This window comes from Agrilus planipennis, unplaced genomic scaffold (assembly GCF_000699045.2).
Source record: "Agrilus planipennis isolate EAB-ADULT unplaced genomic scaffold, Apla_2.0 scaffold300, whole genome shotgun sequence".
NCBI classification, from domain to species: domain Eukaryota; kingdom Metazoa; phylum Arthropoda; class Insecta; order Coleoptera; family Buprestidae; genus Agrilus; species Agrilus planipennis.
This window is the reverse complement of record NW_020439093.1, coordinates 31,583-53,205: the sequence shown is the minus strand read 5'-3', so window position 1 is coordinate 53,205 and position 21,623 is coordinate 31,583. Positions and strand designations below refer to the sequence as shown.

Below are 21,623 nucleotides of genomic sequence, written 5' to 3'. Positions count from 1 at the left end.
CGTACCTCCACTCTTTCCTATCCTGAGCTAAACTTCGCATTTCCCTAAAACTAGAACAGCCCACATCCTTAACTATTTGCGAAGAGTAATCTAATCTAGGTCTACCTCTACCCCTCCTAACTCCTGTTTCTGCCTCTAATATGTCTCTGGCTAGACCTTCATGCCTGAGAAGGTGTCCTTCCAACCTATCTCGCCTATTTTTTATTGACTTCCGTAGAGTCCTCCGTTCTCCTATTCTTTCCAATACCTCGATCGCTTATTATTCGTTAATAAGTTAATAAACAATCTTTCTAAAATTTCGAGAAGCACTTTCATAGAAATATTGTTATAAGCAACAATTCCTGAAAATTTCAAATTTCTGTTTGTTTTTGTTCTCGATATATTTAATGCAAAAAAATTCTTATAATTTGAACACGATTTTTTTAATTTTTTAGACAATTCTATGGGAAATAAAAAATGCAGAGCACATATGACGAAAAATACACTAGAAATATTTCACAAAAAGTAGAAAAAAATTATTTTTTTACTTCAACATCTTATACTGTGAATATAAAATTCAAAATCAGCGTACTGTTTTACAATTCAAAAAAAAAAAAAATGCGTAGTAACGGCGACGTTCATTTTCTAAAGATAAAGAGCCTCTTTGACTGAGCTACNTTTACTTCAACATCTTATACTGTGAATATAAAATTCAAAATCAGCGTACTGTTTTACTATTCTACAAAAAAAAAATGCGTAGTAACGGCGACGTTCATTTTCTAAAGATAAAGAGCCTCTTTGACTGAGCTACTATATTATTACCACCTCTGAAATGGATTGCAATCATACAGGTAAGGCAAGGAGTTCACTGAACATAAAAATTGTAAATTTCTCTGTCGGCAACAGGGTTTGGCGAACGCATGAAATATAAATTATTTTTTCAACCACGTCTATCAGGAAATATCACACTCTTCCTTGAAAACTAAGTTAGATTACTGTTCGCAAATAGTTAAGGATATGAGTTGTTCTAGTTTTAGGGAAATGCGAAGTTTAGCTCAGGATAGGAAAGAGTGGAGGTACGTGTCCAACCAGTTTTAGGACTGACGACTTTATGATAATGATTTCATTATTTACACGGAAAGGTGGTTGAAAGAATTTGTATGAATTTCTCTACACCGCGATTTATATTTCTGAATATGACGCTGCCCTTTTGCTGACTGCATGCAATAGAATATTCCTCCGTTTATAAAAAAAAACAACGTAGAAAAATGGCAATTGTCAAAGCATCTATAAAGATCTTGATATCATTGTCAGTATATAGATATGAGCTGTTTATTAAGAAAAATAGTTAGAGTTGATAAAAACACATTACTGTTTTCCATATAAACATTTTATCCCCCAATTAACGAAGTAAGTAAATTAACTTGAATTAGAAATGACAGGTGTCTATATGGAGGATGTTAAATTGGTCTTTGGAGTATTGCGGTTATTATTAATAAGGATAACATTATACGCCTTCCTTATACAGTAAATCATGAACAAATGTTGTGGTTTTAGGTCTACAACGGCACCGTTTTTATTATCTTACCGGGGGTGGCAATAATTCAAGGATTTTATGATGTAAGCATTAAATTTAATGCCTACCACAACAGAAAACACACGACTATACGCGTAGAATATACACCAACGCAATAAATATGTACAGATGCCAACATATGTTTTGATTTTTCTAAGAAATACGTACACAGGGTGTTTCTAAAACTCAAAACCAAATATTTTGCACAAAATTTGCAAAGTTTAAATATTCTTATTAAGGCAATACAAGAATAGCAATAACAAACCAGAAATAATATATAAAAACTCGTATTAAATAAAATAAAGAATCTGAAAATAAAACCACAAATAACTACTCAAAATTTTATTCGTTTGGATGTTTTTAGTTTTATTCGTACTATTATTATTTGTTTTCGGACTTTTTGGCCGTTGTCTTTGGAAATTATTTTACGATGTTTCGCTTACAACTGCGGCAGGCATTTTCAAGGGTTTAGCACATTGCTCACACTATAATTATCTAATAAAGATGGTGTGAGTTTGGTTAGTTCTTACCCATTATATTAAATTTGTCAAAATTAACCAAATTTGTGTTAACGTTTACAAGTTCTTCCCCTTATCATATATACCACTGTGAACTCGAAACTGTTAGCACCATTGCTTCGAGTGATGAAAATTCACTTTTGTGAACGATTTGTTTAATCACTTTCTTTGTGTTAAAAATTGTTTGAAAAACGTTTGCACGCATTGACATCAGTGACAGCAATCGTTAGAGAGCAAGAGTTGGATTTTGCCCTGTGCTGAAAGCACTCATAATTTTTTTTATATATATGTTAGCCGAGGGTGGAATTTATGTTGGCGAAGGGTGGAATTTCCGTTTTCATAACCTGATTACAGAAAGGTCATCTGGAAACGCACGCATAGACGCAAGAAACATTTGCGCAACACGCACTTATCCTGCACCCTGCAGGGGCAATATGGGATAGCCAGTCGTAGAAGGACGGATGTAAAACTTGTATATGCTGAGTGTAAACGGAGTAGAAATAAATTATTAAAATTGAGTGTTGTTATTAGTTAATAGTTAGTGGTCTTAAAATCAACAACAATAGTATCTTTACATACATATCATGTTAGTGATTTATTGAAGTCTGCAGTCCATGGAACTTTGCTTTTCCAAGTGTTCTAATCTTGCAGGATGACTGTATCATCAGTGATGACTCGAGTATAGTCGACAATGAGTCGCGACGGATGTTCAAATTCGAGCTGCGAAAAAATATAAGCACTTCATCACAGGTTTATTAAAGTCAACAATTTTCTTAACATAAGAGGCCCATTTTCAGTGACAAATAATAAAAATTCATAGTCTCTTGACTGTTTCTCATCTCTGTATTNATGTAATACTACTTTGCACTGTGCTTTTCTTTTATATATAATATTAGTAGTATTTTTATTTTAATAATTTCAAGAAAATTTTCAAAAGGAATCATCGCAGTTGCGTGCAGTAGATAAAGAGTTGAGAAATTAGGGTCTATGGCATGCTTATGTAAAGGGTCATTATCAGCAAAATAAACGAATGAAAACGTGCTAAAAGCAGAACTCGAGAAACCACGGTGTTTCTAGAATCGCCTGCAATCTTACTCAAAAGGAGTATTAAAATAGAAAGGAAACGACGATACTATATCAAGGTGTCTTAAAACCATTTCGTATTAAAGGTCCTGGAATATAAAGCAAAGATTATGAAGAAGAATGGCAAAACCTTGAAAGGAACAATCAATAGGATTAATTACAACAATCAAACCTTTCTTACAAGATCTACGTGATACTTGCTACTTAGTATACGAATTATGTTTTATAAACAGCGTATTATAGTGAAGATTTTTTCTCACTCACAAATATCAGCACCCAACCCCAATTATTATCCCTACAAATGTGGAACAATGCTCAGTCTCTTTAAATAAAAAATGGTCAAACTTCTAAAAAAGACCAAATGAAGATTTTCCACCTATGGTTTTTCTTTATGTTGATCTTATAAATAATTTATTAAATCTGGACGGCTATAAAATTTACAGGTGGTCAAATAACAATTTTTCTCAAATATCTCGAAAATTATCGGTTTTATGTTAATTCTGTTTATAATAAATTTTGTTTATGAGATAAATCTGCATAAAATAAGTCGTACACAAAAATCTGCAACCAACTTTTCTGCATCCACAATTGATACGACAACCTTTTATGCAATTTAAGGTATATTACCAGGCATAATTTACACATAGATTAGGTTAGGTTAGGTATAAGAAAAATATTGTTTTTTCGTACCCTTTTGTAGCCACCATTTGACTTTCTGGATTTTTGATATGTTATTATTTGTGTGACCAAAATAAAGCGAATCCCGCTGGATTCAGTTGATTTTTTTAGAAGTATAGGTACAAAGTGACTGGACTAACATGGATTAAACATTACTTTCCAATATACGTGATACAGCGATGTATTATGTAGAAGAGGGTCTTCCCAACTTCAGCTCCAAATGATTGAAATTGGAATTCAAAGCTGTGTTTGTCGTATAGGATCATTCGAAATTCAAGTACAATCAATTTTAGCATGTTAAAATCTACACCAAAGTATTGTAAATCCAGTTTCATTTATTTTTATATTAATTAATAGGTATCCTTGTTTTGTTAATAAAAACAGAGGCGAACCCTTTTGCCTCTATTTATATAGTTTGCAAGTTTTCCGATCATTTTCTGGTGGATTTCTCCTATCAAAGGATGTTACTGTATTTAATCGGAAATATCGTATTCAGAAGTATAAAGACGATTATAAATGAGCATTTAATGTCCGTTTCGTGTATAGGAAACATGCAGGAAAAAGAATTATAAAGGGGCCATTTCGCCAGGGACTCTCTCTGCTTCACTCACTTCTAAAGTTCGCTGCGTCTAGTTATCGAATAAAAAGCGCACAACGGGGATGACGGCCGGGATTTCAAGGCTAATCCAGCAAAAAGCACAAGCTTGTAGGTAGTAGGTACATATGTATGTATGTATGTACATGTTATATGTAGAGCAAATATATAAGCAAAAGCTTGTACAACAACTTACCCCTATATGCTGTCCGTCGACGAACACCTGTGGCACCAGGATGTGGTCACAGCGCATGCGGTCTCTTACCTCGGTCTGGTACTCGTTGCTCATGAACACGTCTCGCTCCTCGAATTTGACAAGGAGCGTCCGCAGGATTTTCTTAACCTTCGTGCAGTTGTTGTACGTCTCTCGAACAATTCCCATCGTCGTCGTATAAACCACAACTTTGCCTGCATCTTTCTCCTTGTAACTCTAAAAAATTAAAAAAAGACAATCAAAAGACGAGTTCTGAATGTGATTATGAGCCGTCTTTAAGAAAAAAAAAGGTGTGTGGTGTCTTGGGACACCCGGTAGGAACGAACGCTATTATAAATTTAGGCAAGATAGTTTGTAAAAAAATTGATAAATATCTAACATATGTATTCCGTAAGCACTATCTGCTCAGAATATTTTGAAATGCTAATTTTATTTTTTTTATCTGTTGCTACTAACAGGTTAGCTAAAATGTCTACTATTGGATATATTCACCAAATGGCAGACTAATAGAATCAGCTCTTTCGCTCTCTCTCTTTTTCTCTCTTTCTCTGCAAGCAGTAAATAAGGGAGACAGAGATGTTCACTAACACTTTAAGTTCTTAACCAGAGTTATCAGACAGAAAAATTTCATTAGGCCTAGAAAATTTAGAAATAGCTTATCAGAAAGGAGATTTTTATTTAATTTATAATGTAATTCAATTTTTGTACCAATGGAATTATTATTGTTTAAATATTACTTACAGTTTGAAAATTTATTTAAATACTGGAATACGTGAATTTTTTATACCATATGAAATTTTATTTTTGTTTAAACATCCCCTTTTTGCAATATTATCTGATAGCGCTGATTTTTACTAGTTAGACGTAAGGCGCGATAAAGAATTCCAACAAATAGATATTGTCTCTCCGAAAAAAAAAAACGTTTTATTTTGCTAGCAGCATACCGATAAAATACATAATCGTTACTATTAAATAGATTATAATTATTTCAGTCAAAAGAAAATAAAATTGAAAGGTCGTTCTGGTCATTTGTCAAGATGTGAAAGACCTTTAAAAATCTTTTTGTCTCTGTCTGTACCAGCTACTCGTAGAAATGGCTAAATTTCTATATTTCTTTATAAGCGTAAAGAGAATTTGCTTTATACGCTCATGTGATTTTTATGGGACATAATTTTACTTTTTTTTTAACAGAATATTTCAGCGAATTGTTGTCACGACCCGACTAGAAATCCTTGGTTTTAGCAAAACAACGTATACAATCATTATCATAAGGTCGTCAGGTCTAAGACTGGTTGGACACGCATCTCCACTCCTTCCTATCCTGAGCTAATCTTCGCATTTCCCTAAAATTAGAACATCGTACATCCTTAACTATTTGCGAACAATAATCTAATCTAGGCGTACCTCTACTCTCCTTAACTCCTGTTTCTGCTTCTAATATGTCTCTGACTAGACCTTCATAACTGTGAAGGTATCCTACCAACCTATCTCGCCTATTTTGTATTGACTTCTATAGAGTCCTCCGTTCTCCTATTCTTTCTTATACCTCTTCGTTTCTAACCTTCTCTATCCACGATTACATCATTCGCCTGTAACACCACATTTCCAACGATTCTAACCTTTCCTTTTCCACCGGGCCCGCCATCCACGATTCGCACCCGTACAGCGCCGCGCTCCAAACATACACCTTTAATAATCTTTTTCGAATCTCTAAATTAACCGTTCGTGAGCATAGAAGTAACTTCTTGGTGACTCAACCCTGCGTTATCTTCTACTTGATATCTCTACTACTCCTTTCGTCCTGACTTATCTGACTTCCTAGATACCTAAAATCAGCCACTTCTTCAAAACTTTCGTCTCCTATATTTATATTTGCTCTTTCCCTACTTTTCCTTCACTTGCATGCCAGTATTTTTGTTTTACTTTTACTTATTTTAATACATTTTAGTTAAAGCTATGTCTAACTCCTCCTCGCTAGATACTAATGCTGCTATACTTATACAATAAGCATAATTTAATAATACCTAATCGTAATGTTTCAACAGCTAATATGAATCATAATACTTTTAAACTTTTTTTTATTTTAACTTTTATATACTCATTAATTAAGGATTGCAAATTTTAAAATGAAACAACGCATTTGAATAATCTGATCCGTGCTTAAGAAATGTATTTAAAGCACCTGGATAAGACAGTTATGATATCTTGAAACCACAATTAACTTACTTCCACGTACCTTTTTTTTATTTCACGCTAAATGAATGCTGGGAATGCTATCCACGGTCAATTTTAATCAAATTCAATCAGCATCTTTCGCAGCAGAAGTGCTTACATAATGCGTTCTCATCTCATAATTAAGAGGATTAGGTAATACCTCGCTATTTAATATCGAGTGATGGATGAGTTTGAGAATGTTACTTTGGATGTTCATCCATCAATTTAAGATGACTGTTCTCATGTCAAAAGCCTTTTTAATAGAACTGGAAACAAGGTCACGGACGAATTTCAGCGAAATTTAAACGTAATAGTTCTCATTAGTTGCAGCAAGGGCAATTTAAATAAAGGGACAATTAATAGTGGAGGAGATAAGACAGTTAATTTTTCTTTAAGGAGATTGAAAAGGAAAGGTGATTAAGTACATTCAAAAGAATAAAAAACATTCATAAATCTAAGCTTTCTAGTTCTAAGACCCTTGAAGAAAAGTGTTTCTTAAGATTAATTTTAAGATATCATGTAATTAATTCAAACTTTGATATCCACAGTGAAATAATACTAATATTTTACGCCTAATATTAGTAAATTTCTAAATGTCTTTTTGTCAATAAAAGATAAGAAAAATAGACCTCACTTTGTCTGTTTGTCTTTCCAACGGACAAGTCAGGTTAAAATATATAAATTATTATATTAATAAAGTATTAAAAAACTTGAATTACACTTAAAATTGCACCGAGTAATGCTAATAGTAATAATAATGATGATAAAAAGAAACATTTTTTGACCATAGATTACTCGATCCATACTCCGTGTGACAGGTTAGACGAGGTTCGGAGCGGGAAGATGCGTCCTTTCGCCCCTATACACTGTACAGTCAGCGGCGATTTACGCAACGTGTAATCGCACCTTTATGCCGGTTACACACTGAGCGGTTTTTGCCGTGGCGGCAAATTTGCTGTCGCATTCATTCTGGTTTGAAGCTTTCACGCTGAGCGGCATAAATGCCTAGAGGCTGTTTTGTCGTGCCCCTGCTCACTGCCAGCCCGACGATTTTCTTTTGCCGTTTCTGGGCACACAGTGGCGTGCAAGGTCAATTGCGCGTTTATAGATTGATTGATGTGGTGTCATCGAGATAACGCAAATAAATGTAAATAAATAATTTATAATTATAATAACACAGCAATAACTAAACAATCCAATATAAGAAATTCGAAACCAATCAGAAAGTTTTTAAAAATGCAACAATTTCGCCGTCGATCAGCGTTAATTGCCGCCGTGGAAAAACTGCTCTTCTGTGTGACCTGCATTATTACGACGTCTATTTAAAATTGCTAATCGATTAGGGAATTTTTGCCAATCGAAGAAATAGCAACTGTTAGAAGTGTTTATATCAACATATTTTATTTTTTGTTATAGCAAGAGATGCAAAAAGGTAGACAGAAAAAAAAAGTTAACCGAATTCAGAGGTCATGTATTGATGTCGCATACATAAACGACACTAACATATCGCAAAAAACCGATTATTGGAAAATCTAAAGTTCTAAATTCTACCTACCACCTACCTAACTGAAAGAAAAAAAAACAACTTATCGATACGTACATATTTTTGATGTTTCAGATCACTTCCAGACTACTTTATTTTATTGGCAAAAACTTACTTTGCTCAACAGTTTCGACTATTCAACTTTGTTTTCGACTGACGCATTTTAGTTTCATAAATCAGCGTTGGTACGTCTTGATTTAGAAATCTTTTTAGAAAATGCAGGGTAGGTATTTATACAAAGAGTAACTTATTGTTAGATTCTATTTTTCTTGTTGTGCCCCTTCCTTGCCCTATGAGGCAACCTCATGGGGCCCACAAGAGGTGTATGGCTGGCCTCGTACGGACCCTGCCTGCACCCTCCTCAGTTGGGTGGTTAATAGTAACTAGGTACAAGTATTTTATCTGACAAACGAACAGAAATTTAATATTGTAAACTTATGTTTATGAATTCATGGTACATAAATACACATAATCAATTAATCCCCAACTTAATTTTACAAGTCATTTAATGTTTTCAACTATATTTTATAAAAGTATACTTTTAACCTCATTTACCGCTGTAAATGCAAATTTCAAATCTACTAAATTACATTCACCTGTTCGGAATATTTCCACAATATAAAAAGAATTGCCCACATGTTAAGCGACGGTTAGCTAAACAGCATTCATAATATAAAAACCATGCAAGACAATATTGAAAGTAGCTAATCATTAGCCATAAATAGTGTTGGCAAAGAAGCCTTCTGCTTCGTGTTTACCTTGAACTTTACTAGATCCGCAATATACCTACGGCTATTTGTTACATACATGTCTCATTACGCAACTTATATTATCGAATCATCTGAAACTAAAAGATGATGTGCATATTGTTTATATAAATGAGGACACTTGGTATCGAACATCGTCATCATCGGCAAAACAATAATATCTTTTCCTGGAGTATCAACACGACGGTAACGTGAGAATAAATGGAAAGGAGTAAAGTAACACTGATGAATTACATATTATTTTTATTACAAGATGGATGGTTTTGATATCCAGCACTTTATACAAGCTACACATTAAAATCCTTTATAGCAAAAAATATACATTCTAATTACGTACATGTAGAAAAGTTTGTAAATCTGTCACCCACATCCTCTAAAACTTCCGTATCACGGCTTTTTCAAAAATGTAACTTTTTGTGGTTAGAAATGGCTGAAAGTGACCCAATCATAAAAAACCTACATGACATAATCGGAAAAAGGTGGTTTTAGAAGTTTTTATTGAAAATAAATACTTTTAGATTACACTTAACAGTACATTTTGGTAGTTGCCGTTTACGGTTAAACTCCTGTAACATTACTTTTCGTTGGAAAAAGTCTATCTATAAGAAACTCAGAAGAAAAAACGTAGGTAAAATGTTTTAAACAAGTTTATTTATAAATAAATAATTTATAGTTATACAACTTACGCAAGATTCACAGTCACTTATGATAAATAACAGTCACTACTCAGCCCTTCCTGACTTCGCCTCTACAGTTCAAGTTGCATTCGGTTAAAAAGTGATATCCACCTTACAGTCGTTTATAGTATATAAATGTATACATGCAAATTGTTCCAATTCAAGGAAGGTACAGGTATAATATATGTATATAAAAGGAAGGGGGGCACCGTTGCATACCTTATCTTAACCTAAATTATGTTAGTTTATATTAGTTACGTTAAGTTGAGTAGATAAATGGGAAGAAGTTCATCATCACAATGTTGTCAGTCCTAAGTCTGGTTGGACACGCACCTCCACTATTACCTATCCTGAGCTAATCTTCGCATTTCTCTAAAACTAGAACAACCCATATCCTTAACTATTTGCAAACAGTAATTTAATCTAGGTCTGCCTCTACCCCTCCTAACTTCCCTTTGTGTCTTTAATATTTCTCTGACTAGACCTTCATGCCTGAGAAGGTGTCCTTCCAACCTATCTCGCCTATTTCTTACTAACTTCCATAGAGTCGTTTGTACTCTTACTCTTTCTAATACCTCTTCATTTCTAACCTTCTCTATCCACGGTATCCTCATCATTCGCCTATAACACCACATTTCGAAGGCTTTACCCGTACAACGCCGCGCTCCAAACATACACCTTTAACAACCTTTTTCGAATTTATAAATTAACCGTTCGCGAGCATAGAAGTGACTTGTATATATGTATTTAAATTGAGTAAACGACTGTGGAGCAGATATCACTTTTTAAACGAATGCAACTTAAACTGTAGAAGCGAAGTCGGCATGACTGTTATCTATGATAAGTAACTGAAATACTCATATACCTTTAAAATATTTATTCCCTTGTTTTTTCATCGGATTTCCTTATAAATGGACCTTTTCCAACTAAAAGCAGCAGTACTACAGGAGTTTAACCGTTAATGGCAACTGCTAAAATGAACTTTTGACTGTGAAGTGAAATCTAAAAATGATCATTTTCAATAAAAAGTACTCAAAGCACCTTCCCCCTATTATTTCATGTAAATTTTTCATTATTAGGTCATTTTAAGCCATTTCCAACCAGAAAAAGCCGTGATATGAAAGTTTTATCAAATAAAACGATACCATTTTGTATCAATGTATTTTAAAGTTTCTTCCACAATTAATAAAAGATTTTACATTTTATTTTATCTCGGAGGTAAGATACAAAATTCAAATATTAAGTACATCATAATAACTGCTTATAAAATTTTGATATTTTAAAAAATTTAAGACGGTTCAAGTGGCGCAAAGTTCATAGCTTCGAATATTATATCTACTAATTTGTATTAAGGATATTACTACTTATATATTTTTTATTTATGTGCGAAAAATACCTTCACAAAATTTTGTTGCTTCAATTCCAGGGGTACATTCGTCTTAAACTTTCTAGCAGGCCAATGCCTCGCCGACTCTGTATCATTAATTCTTGCTGAACCTGCAAATACCTTTGTAGAATCTACAGGGACACATTTCACAGGAAAAATAAAAATCATATTGAATTTTAAGTTTTCATTGGGACGGAAATAAATTAATTTAATAGGTACTTGACGTTTTAGTTTTCATTTTTGACGTAAATTCATTAATTGTTATCGCAGGTTATAACGAATTACTTTTTGAAGATTATTTTTCCCAACTATGTAGGTACACAATCATTGCTTAAAATCAGATTCCTCATGTTTTTGCTTAGATAATATATACAGGTAGGTACAAATGGGACTGTAATGTAGAGAAGTAAATAGTAGGAAGGGAGTCAGACCGGGATGTACACTGTCATCGCTACTTTTTAATCAATACATCGAAGACGCGATCAGCATCATTAAAGTACAACTGTACAAAGATTAGTATGTTTAGATTTGCAGATGATATAGAAGTATTAGCATGTAGCAAGGAGGAGTTGGAGGTAGATTTAAATAAAATGGAAGCGTTATTGACAAAACAGTTTTGTACGAAAATAAAAGTAAAACAAATATAGTGGTATGCAAGGGAAGAAAAAGTAGGAAAAGAGCGAATATAAAGATAGGAGACGAAAAATTAGAAGAAGTGGCCGATTTTAGGTATTTAGGAAGTCATATAAATTAGGACAGACGGACTAGTAGGTTTATAAAGCAGAGGATAGCACAGAGTTAAGCCGCCTTTAATAAACAGAAGTCACTTCTATGCTTGCAAACGATTAATTTAGAAATTCGAAAAAGATTGTTATAGGTGTATGTTTGGAGCGCGGCGCTGTACGGGTGCGAAACATGGACGGGTCAAAAGGCCAGAAGCGTTCGAAATATGGTGTTACAGACGAATGAAGAGGATATTGTGGATAGAGAAGGTAAGGTTAGGTTAGGATGAAGGTTATAAATGAATAGGTATTAGGAAACAATAGGACAACAGAAGATTCTATGGAAGTCAATAGAAAATAGGTGAGATAGGTTAGTAGAACACCTTCTCAGGCATGAAGAGCTAGTCAGAGACATATTAGAGGCGGTAGGAGGGGTAGAAGTAGACCTAGATTAGATTACTGTTCGCAAATAGTTAGGGATGTGGGTTGTTCTAGTTTTAGGAAAATGCGAAGATTAGCTCAGGATAGGAAAGAGTGGAGGTGTGTTTCCAACCAGTATTGGGGCTGACGACCTTATAATGCTGATGGGGTACACGAATGCGTCTTAATCTGTGTCTTACTATACACATACATTTAAAATTCAGTCATTAAAAAGTTAAGATCGAGGACGGTTTCTATAAATTTTTTACAATGTTCCCTCCGATTTAAATTTAAATCTTGAACGCTTTATTAACAACAAGTACTACCATCCGTTGACTTCACAGATTAATTTGTTAATTAAACCCTCACTTTCCATAATTCACCAATTCAAACAGCTACTGGTACATTTTAGGACTGGATTTTATCACTTTAAGTTTGTTTTTACAGGAAGAATTTCAGAACAATTCCTTTTTGTAATTGGTAAAATATTGACGGGAATACAAAGCAGACTGTAGTTTATCGTTGAATAGAATACTTTTATTTATTTTTTACTTATCATGTAATGAACCTTCACATCTCAGTTGTTGTAAAACTCATTTCGAATCATCATCGGTAGGAAACTAGGTCATCCGAACTATAGGTATTCAATAATCTATTTGAAATTCAATTAAACTCTCATAAAAGGACGCACTTTTATGACACTTTCATTGCAAGATAAATGTTAAAGCTTACATTATGAGACATATATATATATAAATACACATGTATATTTATTACGAAGAGAAGGTGTTAATGGAATTAGAAAATTTCTTGTTGGTGAACGCAATATAAAGCCGCATTTAATAACGGATTACCGAATAATATATAACAGAAAGGTGACCGAACTTCATTTTCAATTTTATTTCACCGATAAATAAAATTTATTGTATGTAAGTACAAAAAATATTAAATGCTGAGTGAATTTTCCATTGTAACTCTACGTTTAAGTGTTGAAAAACTGCTAGTTACCTAAATATGTACGCACTTGAGACACATTCAAAACTTTCTATTAAGTAAATGTTTTCTTGGTTTTCACTTTTATGTAATTTTTCTTCTTCTTAACTCTTTGACGAAAAGTCTCGCCTTTCTTCTACGTAAAACATTCTATCTAACAGTCTATAATATTTAGTTTTAGTTTTTCTATTTTTAGTTGTTCTAATGTACCTAGTGAGTAAATGTTGTTCCATTATTTCTGAAAACTATAGTGACAAATAAAATTTCACACTTTCCTCCCACTAGTTTACTGCAAAAGATGATTTAAGTAGGTAGAGGTAATTCAAAATCTCGTGGGTCAAAATCTTGAGTTCAATGACAAAGCTCCTGCTGTTTGAGACCCTTTTAAAATTTTGTAGAGTTATAATTAATATATGCTGTGTCAATGTTTTGCTGCTGTTACCTTCTTGTAACTTAGTGGCAGATACAGGTGCGTAAAACCAGGGGCCCGGTTCGATTTCCGATAAGGGAGTGATAGCAGAAAAAATCTTTCTTGATACAATACAATACAACAAAATATCTAAACTCTATTCAATTTCAACATAAGCCAAACCAAAATAAACGTAAACCGGTGATCGCCTGGTTAACGAAGTCCTTACTGGTCAAACTACAGATGCTCACAAAACAAATAAAAAATAGAAGTATTGTAACGACCGAGCAAGTTTAGAAGAAATTATGAACGTATGTATGTAACTTGTTATGGTGGCCGAATGTCCTTTTTTGTTAAACGTGGTGGTAGACTAGACACTTCCTTCATATAATAAATATTTTCATACTTTTTACATAAATACGGAAAGCAGCTTTTTAATTAAGTCTATACAAGCTTAATCATGCATTTTATTTTTCATTAACCGTTATCATCATCATCATAGTTATCATGTTTCTACTACCAATATGTCTCTAACCGCCTCTTAATGCACGGTCGCATGTGACCCTTCTTGGACATATATCAAGTCCGCGAGATTTTCGGTATCTAGGAGATCAGATAATTAAGGATGGAAGCAGCAGTGGAGATATAAAGTGAAGAATAGCGCACGATTGAGCAAAAGAAAAAAGAACAGGTCAAAAGCGTTCTAAATGTGGTGTTAGAGACGAATGATGAGGATACCGTGAATAGAGAGGGTTAGAAATGAAGAGGGATTAAAAAGAATAGGAGGACAGAGGGCTGTATGGAAGTCAATGAGAAATAGACGAGATAGGTTGGTAAGATACTTCTCATGCATGAAGGGCTAGTTAGAAAGCCAGAAATAGGAGTTTAGAGGGGTTAAAAGGAGTATATGGGACGTTCTAGGTTTAGGGAAATACGAAGATTAGGTTGGCTTAGGAAAGAGTAGAGGTGCGGATCTAACTGGTCATAGGATTGATAACCCTATAATAACGATAATGATTATAATGATCAAAGTAGTGAAAACTAATATTCTTAAGAATATATGACAAATATTGCCTATTTTATTAATGAATTTATAGTTAAAGTGAGTTCAAAAAAATGTCTATCAATGTATCCCGCAAGATCATTTGAGTTGGCCGCTCCAGCTATGCCCTAAAAATCTATTTCGCTTATTACCCATTGACTTCCATAACGCCCTTTGGTTTTCTACTCCTTCTAATACTTCCTCATTTTTAACCATTTCTATCCACGTGATTTTTGACATTCTCAACACCATTTTTCAAACACCTAAGCACAAAAGTGATTTCTTTTTGTTAAAAACGATCGTATCTTGCGCTGGTTTTTGGTTTTATATCTCCTTATTAAGATCATTAATAGTTTTATACAGTTAAAATGAGAATATACCTACGTACAGTATGACATTTAGATACCACCCACATAACTTTCTTTTCTATTCGTAAAAATCCTTTAAATCGACGCTTTCTTTTAAACACAAGTTGTGAAAGTCATAAATTCTCCGAAGCAATCCCAATGATTAATTATAAGATTTAATTAGGCTTATGTACGCTCGATCACGTTAATCATGTAAACAACGGACTGGAATGAATTCGGATAGCAATAGGGTCACACCCAAAAACCTACGATGAAATGGAACGTGTGTTGGAAAGCAAAATTTGAATTTCAAATTAAATAGGTGATGTTTTGGTCGTGAGCCTCGATAAGATATGGGAGATTTATATGCAAAATGGACAGACGCGATAGCAAAAAAAAACATTAAATGATAAAATATCTACAAAGAAAATGCAAATTCTTTACTTTGCCCTAAAACCAAATGAAAGGCAAAGGGTCAGTGGATGCTTTAGAATTTATCTCTGAATAAATCATTCTACCTTTCCTTATCAAAGGCATTACAAGTGAAAAATATACTTTATTAGTAGGTATTGAATAAAACCTAACTCTAACACTTAAATTAGAAAGTATGAAACCACTTTAAATTAAAATTAAATTAATTTGCTTTGGGTAGGTAAATAAAATTATTAAGGATTCAGCCCTCAATAAGACCGACGTTTGAAATGATGACGTCAGCAATAATCTTAAAAAAAATATTTTCGAGTTTAAATGCCTACATCAAATTACCTCGGTGAATGAATTACGAGGGTGGATTGATAAGTTTCCGGCCTAACCAAGAGATGACGCCACTAGGCCTACCTTGAGGTGACATTCTATAGTACCATCCTTGGATAGCTTGTAGCTATAGTTTCAGCCCGATCTCCTTGCTAGTGTAGGTTTGACAGCACGCTGAACAAGACGCCTCTGTGGTTTTCGTAAAAATGGAAAAGCAGGAAAATCGTGCTGTCATCAAATACTTTTATTTGAAGGGGTTAACGCCGAAGGAAATTAAAAAAGAGATGGACTCAACACTGGGGACATCCTCCCCGTCATATTCAACCGTTAAGCAGTGGGTTTCCGAGTTTAAAAAGGGTCGTGTGAGCACCTCTGATGGGCCTCGCTCAGGACGCCCCGTTGAGGTCACAACTCCAGATATGATCGAAAAAATTCATCAAATAGTGCTGGGAGACCGCAGATTGAAAGTGCGTGAGATAGCTGAGACCTGTAAGATGTCATATGAACGTGTGCAACATATTTTGCACCAACATTTGCATATGGAAAAGCTCTGTGCAAGATGGGTGCCGCGTTTGCTAACAGTCGACCAAAAATTGATTCGAAAAAACATTTCTACCGCAAATTTGTCATTGTATAAGCGTAATCCAAGCGAATTTTTGCGTCGATTCGTAACCGTTGACGAAACGTGGGTCCACCACTACACTCCTGAAACCAAAGAACAGTCTAAACAGTGGATTGGACCAGGGGAACCAACTCCAAAGAAGGCAAAAACAATTTTTTCGGCGAACAAGGTTATGGCTACTGTTTTTTGGGATGCAAGAGGTATTATATACATTGATTACCTTGCAAAGGGTAATACTATCACTGGTCAATACTACGCAGACTTATTGCAACGTTTGAGCCACGAGGTGAAAATTAAACGACCTCATCTGGCGAAGAAAAAAATCTTGTTTCATCACGATAACGCACCAGCGCACACGTCAATCGTTGCGACGGCTAAAATCAACGATCTAAAGTTTGAATTGATGCCGCACCCTCCTTACTCTCCAGACCTAGCCCCGAGTGACTATTTTCTGTTCCCTAATCTCAAAAAATGGCTTGGCGGTAAGAGATTTGCGGACAATGAAGAAGTAATCGAAGCTGTAAATGGTTATTTTGAGGAGCTTGACGAATCAGTCTATAGAGATGGCATTAATAGACTGGAACACCGCTATGAGAAATGTATCAGCCTTGGAGGAGATTATGTTGAGAAATAAAAAAAAAAATTTTTAAAAACCTTGTTTTTCTTGGTCAGGCCGGAAACTTATCAATCCACCCTCGTATTTTCTTTTGACCTTTTAAACAGTTACAATACAAAATACAAAACAAATAATTCATAATTTTTAGCGTAGGCTTGTTTGTGTGTTTGTGGCACACTCGGTTGGCCACGATCAAGAACATCACACTTTTCGTTGAAAAATCGTAGAAATACGGCAAAAATGCGTAAAATATTAAATATTAAAGCAGAGGTGGGTATTACAGAAGCGTATAGAACTACATAAAGGGTATTGTAAATTTTCATTTTATAAACGTGGAAGAAGATAATATTCTGTACTTATTTGTGACGAGGAATTTTTCTCATCTGAAAATGGCTATAAACGGGAAAATCATTGACGTAATTTAAGATATGGTAGAATACTTATAGAATAAACTCAAGTGTTTGAAGCAAAAATTATGTTAAACGTATACTATATTGTAACTTGTTTATTAATATAAAATTACTTGAATTATTAATATAAAATAGGTATTTTGTCAACAAAAAGCAATTGAAGGGTAAAAAGCTTACGTATGTGATTTTTGCTTTGAAAATCAGTTATCAAATTTTTTCATAGAGTATCCAATGCTAGAAACTTTTTCATCATCATAAGGTCGTCAGTTTTACGACTGGTTAGACACGCACCTTCACTCTTTCCTATCCTATCCTAGCTAATGTTCGCATTTCTTTAAAAGTAGAACATCCTTAACTATTTGTGAACAGTAATCTAATTTAGGTTCACCTCTCCTGTTTCTGCCTCTAATATGTCTCTGACTAGACTTTCATGCCTGAGAAGGTGTCCTACCAACCTATCTCGCCTACTTCTTATTGAATTCCATAGAGTCCTCTGTTATCCTATTCTTTCTAATATTTCTTCATTTTTAACCTTCTTTATCCACGCTAGCCTCATCATTCGCCTGTAACACCACATTTCGAATGCTTCTAATCTTTTCTTTTCTGCCGCGCCCACAGTCCATGTTTCGCACCTTTAACTATTTTTGTGAGCGCGCTATCCTCTGTTTTATATCCCTACAACTCCTTCTGTCTAATCCGACTTCCTAGATACTTAAAATCAGTCACTTTTTCAATTTTTTTGTCTCCTATCTTTATATTGTATTATTTAATTCGAGGAAAATGCTGTTTTTTTAAATATTACCTAATCTACTTTCTCTCTCCTTTACAAAGGTAAAAATATATATTTATGAATACGATTCGAGTTTTCATTAAGATGATGCACATCTTCTTAGGTATCTACAAATAGAATTGAATAAAAAAAAAGAGTAAAATTCTAGCATGCAACGGATGTTGCGTGCGCACATGTAATAGAAATTTGACAGCAGTTAGCAGCGTGGCGACGAGTTAGCTGGGGCTTTAAAGGTCGGTGCTGTTCCTGATTATAACTAAATACGATAATATCCTGGCCAGTTAGGACAATACTGCACGGTGAAATTATCTATGTACCTGTCTTTTTTTTTATAAAGGGGTTTGTTTAGATAGCAACGTTTGGTTGCTAAGTGTTAATACACGTATTGTTGGCAGTTTGAACAAAGCTTCAACACGCTCTAATGTTGGCGACAAACAGCACACGAATTTCAGATTTAGCGCGTCCCAGTTTTGGTTGTTTTATGATCAATTACAGTGCACGTGGAAATAATATTGGAAAACTTGTTAGGCTTATTTGAAGAGTTAACGTCGATTATGAACAGGTCCGTAAAATGATAGTTATTTCTTTAAATTTAAGGTAATTTAGAGATCTTTATTTATCAATGTTTAGCGCCGACTCAGAGTTACTTAGGTACACTTATATTAGTTGAAAAATTTAGTTAATATAATAAACGTTTATTATATTTTGCTTTTCAGTTTCGTCGATGGTTTAATTTTTTTTATTTTTTAATTTTTTGTAGCTATAATCTTCTAATTACTACTACTACTACTGCTATTATTTTCCTACTATAAATCATACCCTGTTTTCCTACCCTTAGGGTTATGTTTTCTTTTCCAAGTTCATACAGGACGAACTTCGAGGTATACCCTTTCCAATAAAAAAAGAATTATCAAAATCGGACTATTCTATCAAAACTTATGCGTGGTCATAGAATTTTTTTTCCAAATTTATATGGGACCAACCTTTTCCAATAAAAAAAGAATTATCAAAATCGGACTACTCTGTAAAAAGTTATGCGTGGTCATACATTAAAAAAAATTATATATGCGTCAACTTGAGAACCTCCTCCTTTTTTTNAACGTAATATTGTGATCATTAGTAGCACATCTTAAAGAAGGAAGTTATTACTGTCACGACCAAGCAAAATTTCTTTCGTCTGGATGCATTGATTCAGTGAAATTGTCTCAAATCATTAAACAAAATTAAAACCCGAACATACATTACAAACCTTGTAATTACTAAAAAGTTAAAAACGAAAATCATTCATGATTTGCTTACTTGAAAAGTGGAATATTTACTTTAAATTTAAAGGAAACCAATAAAGAAAGATTATAAAATTGATTCACAATCGGCAAAGAAATCGCGTTATATGCAAAAAAATTGTATTAGGATTAGGAGCCTTCTTTTTTTGAAGTCAGTTAAATGAACATTTCATTTAGTAGACTATTGTTACAGTTTATTTAGAAGTACTTAGTATATTTTACACTCTTGTACAAAACGGGATAATTTTGTCGTAACTTTATTAAGGCTCCTTCTTGATGTAATGAAATTGCATTCTGAACTTCAAGTCATGTCATCAGGCTGAATTTAAATATTAATGTGTTTTAAATTTATTCTTTGTAGAAGTTGGTTGTAATTTATGTCCATTAAATGTGAAGTGCTATCAGAATCAAAAGTGATAAATATGATGTCAACAAATGCCTTCTTCATGATATAAAATGCAATTCTCATAAAACTTTCTTGAACGATGCGCTAAATTCTCAATAGACTTTCAAGTGAAGTAGTACCTAAATGAGGATTTAAGAAACTATAACAATACATTTTTATTTACGATTAAATATTAAAGTTGTTATTTAAAAAATTTAAACTAAGTGAAAGTTGTTAATAAGCAAAAGAAAACTGATTAATTGTGGTTCAACTAGAATTTTGTCACTGAATAATGAAAATCGCAAATCGATGAAAAGTATTACTTGAACTACTATAACATACAAAGAAAACGATTAATACTAATGGGAACGAACAAGTTCATTACTGCTGTCATATACATAAGTAATTTTAATGATGTAAATTATTTTTGCATTATCTCTAGTTCTTATTGAAACTTTGATTGGTAAATTATACAATTCAAATGGTTTTTTTATTCTAATGGTTGTTTAACAGAAAGTTATGTTATAAATAATTCAAAACTTCATAAATATGAACTCGGAACGAAAAACACAATCATCTTCACTATATGTAGATAGATATATGTGTACGTAGCAGGTTAATCATCCACGCGCCGCTATTGTTTAGAATACAAACGGTTGACGGTTCCGTATGAATGTATCTACAATATTTTTTTAAAGAAAAAGTGCTCGTGTTCTTAATAAAAACGAAACCGTATAAGTAAACTATTATACATGTAAGACTTCTACTTTTATTATTTTGCTGCAAGATTTTCTGTTTGATAAAGAATTCCCAGGACGGAAAGAAGGGACCATTATGCACAATTTACAAGAAAAGAAACAAAGACGATCAAAAAAGTTATAGAGGTATCACATTCATGGACTCAATATATAAGACATACATTTACATACTTGAAAACTAGCTAAAGAAACAAAACAAGGATCTAGAAAAGGTAGAAGTATAATGGACAATATTTATATAAGGTAGGGTGGGTCAAGAGCGGTTACGGATAAGCGTAACTCAGTCGTTAAAATTACATTACTTTTGAAACAGGCGCTGGCATTCTTTGTTTCATATCCTTAGTATGTCTGCCATCGACTTTAATTGTTATAGAACTGAATTATTTAGTTCCATTTACGTTTCAGCTGTGAATGTGTTGCTTGTGTTTTTCATCTCTCAGAGCAAGTTCGCCGACCAAAATTAATCCGCATATTCTTATGAAATCTTTGGAGATTTTTGTTTGATTTTTGGAGAGTAAATAAATATGCTATAGTTGTTTACGTTTAGCACAATATTTTGTAGTGAATTTATCTTTTTTACAGTTTTTTGTATCGTGCCGCTCTTGCCCTTTACCCGTTTACCCTGGGGTAAGAGCAATACATACGAGGGTGGATTGATAAGTTTCCGGCCTAACCAAGAGATGACGCCACTAGGCCTACCTTGAGGTGACATTCTATAGTACCATCCTTGGATAGCTTGTAGCTATAGTTTCAGCCCGATCTCCTTGCTAGTGTAGGTTTGACAGCACGCTGAACAAGACGCCTCTGTGGTTTTCGTAAAAATGGAAAAGCAGGAAAATCGT

At 33.7% G+C, this 21,623-nt stretch overlaps 1 protein-coding gene across 1 annotated transcript in view; it reads right to left on the bottom strand.

The window, feature by feature from the left end:
• LOC108741408 (glutaredoxin domain-containing cysteine-rich protein CG31559-like) overlaps positions 1-11,456 on the bottom strand; it is a 47,063-nt gene extending 35,607 nt beyond the window's left edge. The window contains exons 1-2 of the mRNA XM_018476223.1: positions 11,241-11,456; positions 4,626-4,859 (exon numbers count right to left, since the gene is read on the bottom strand). Of these exons, the coding sequence (XP_018331725.1) occupies positions 4,626-4,859; positions 11,241-11,399 (393 nt within the window). The 5' untranslated portion in view covers positions 11,400-11,456. The remainder of the gene's footprint in view (positions 1-4,625; positions 4,860-11,240) is intronic.
• Between the last annotated feature and the right edge of the window lie 10,167 nt (positions 11,457-21,623).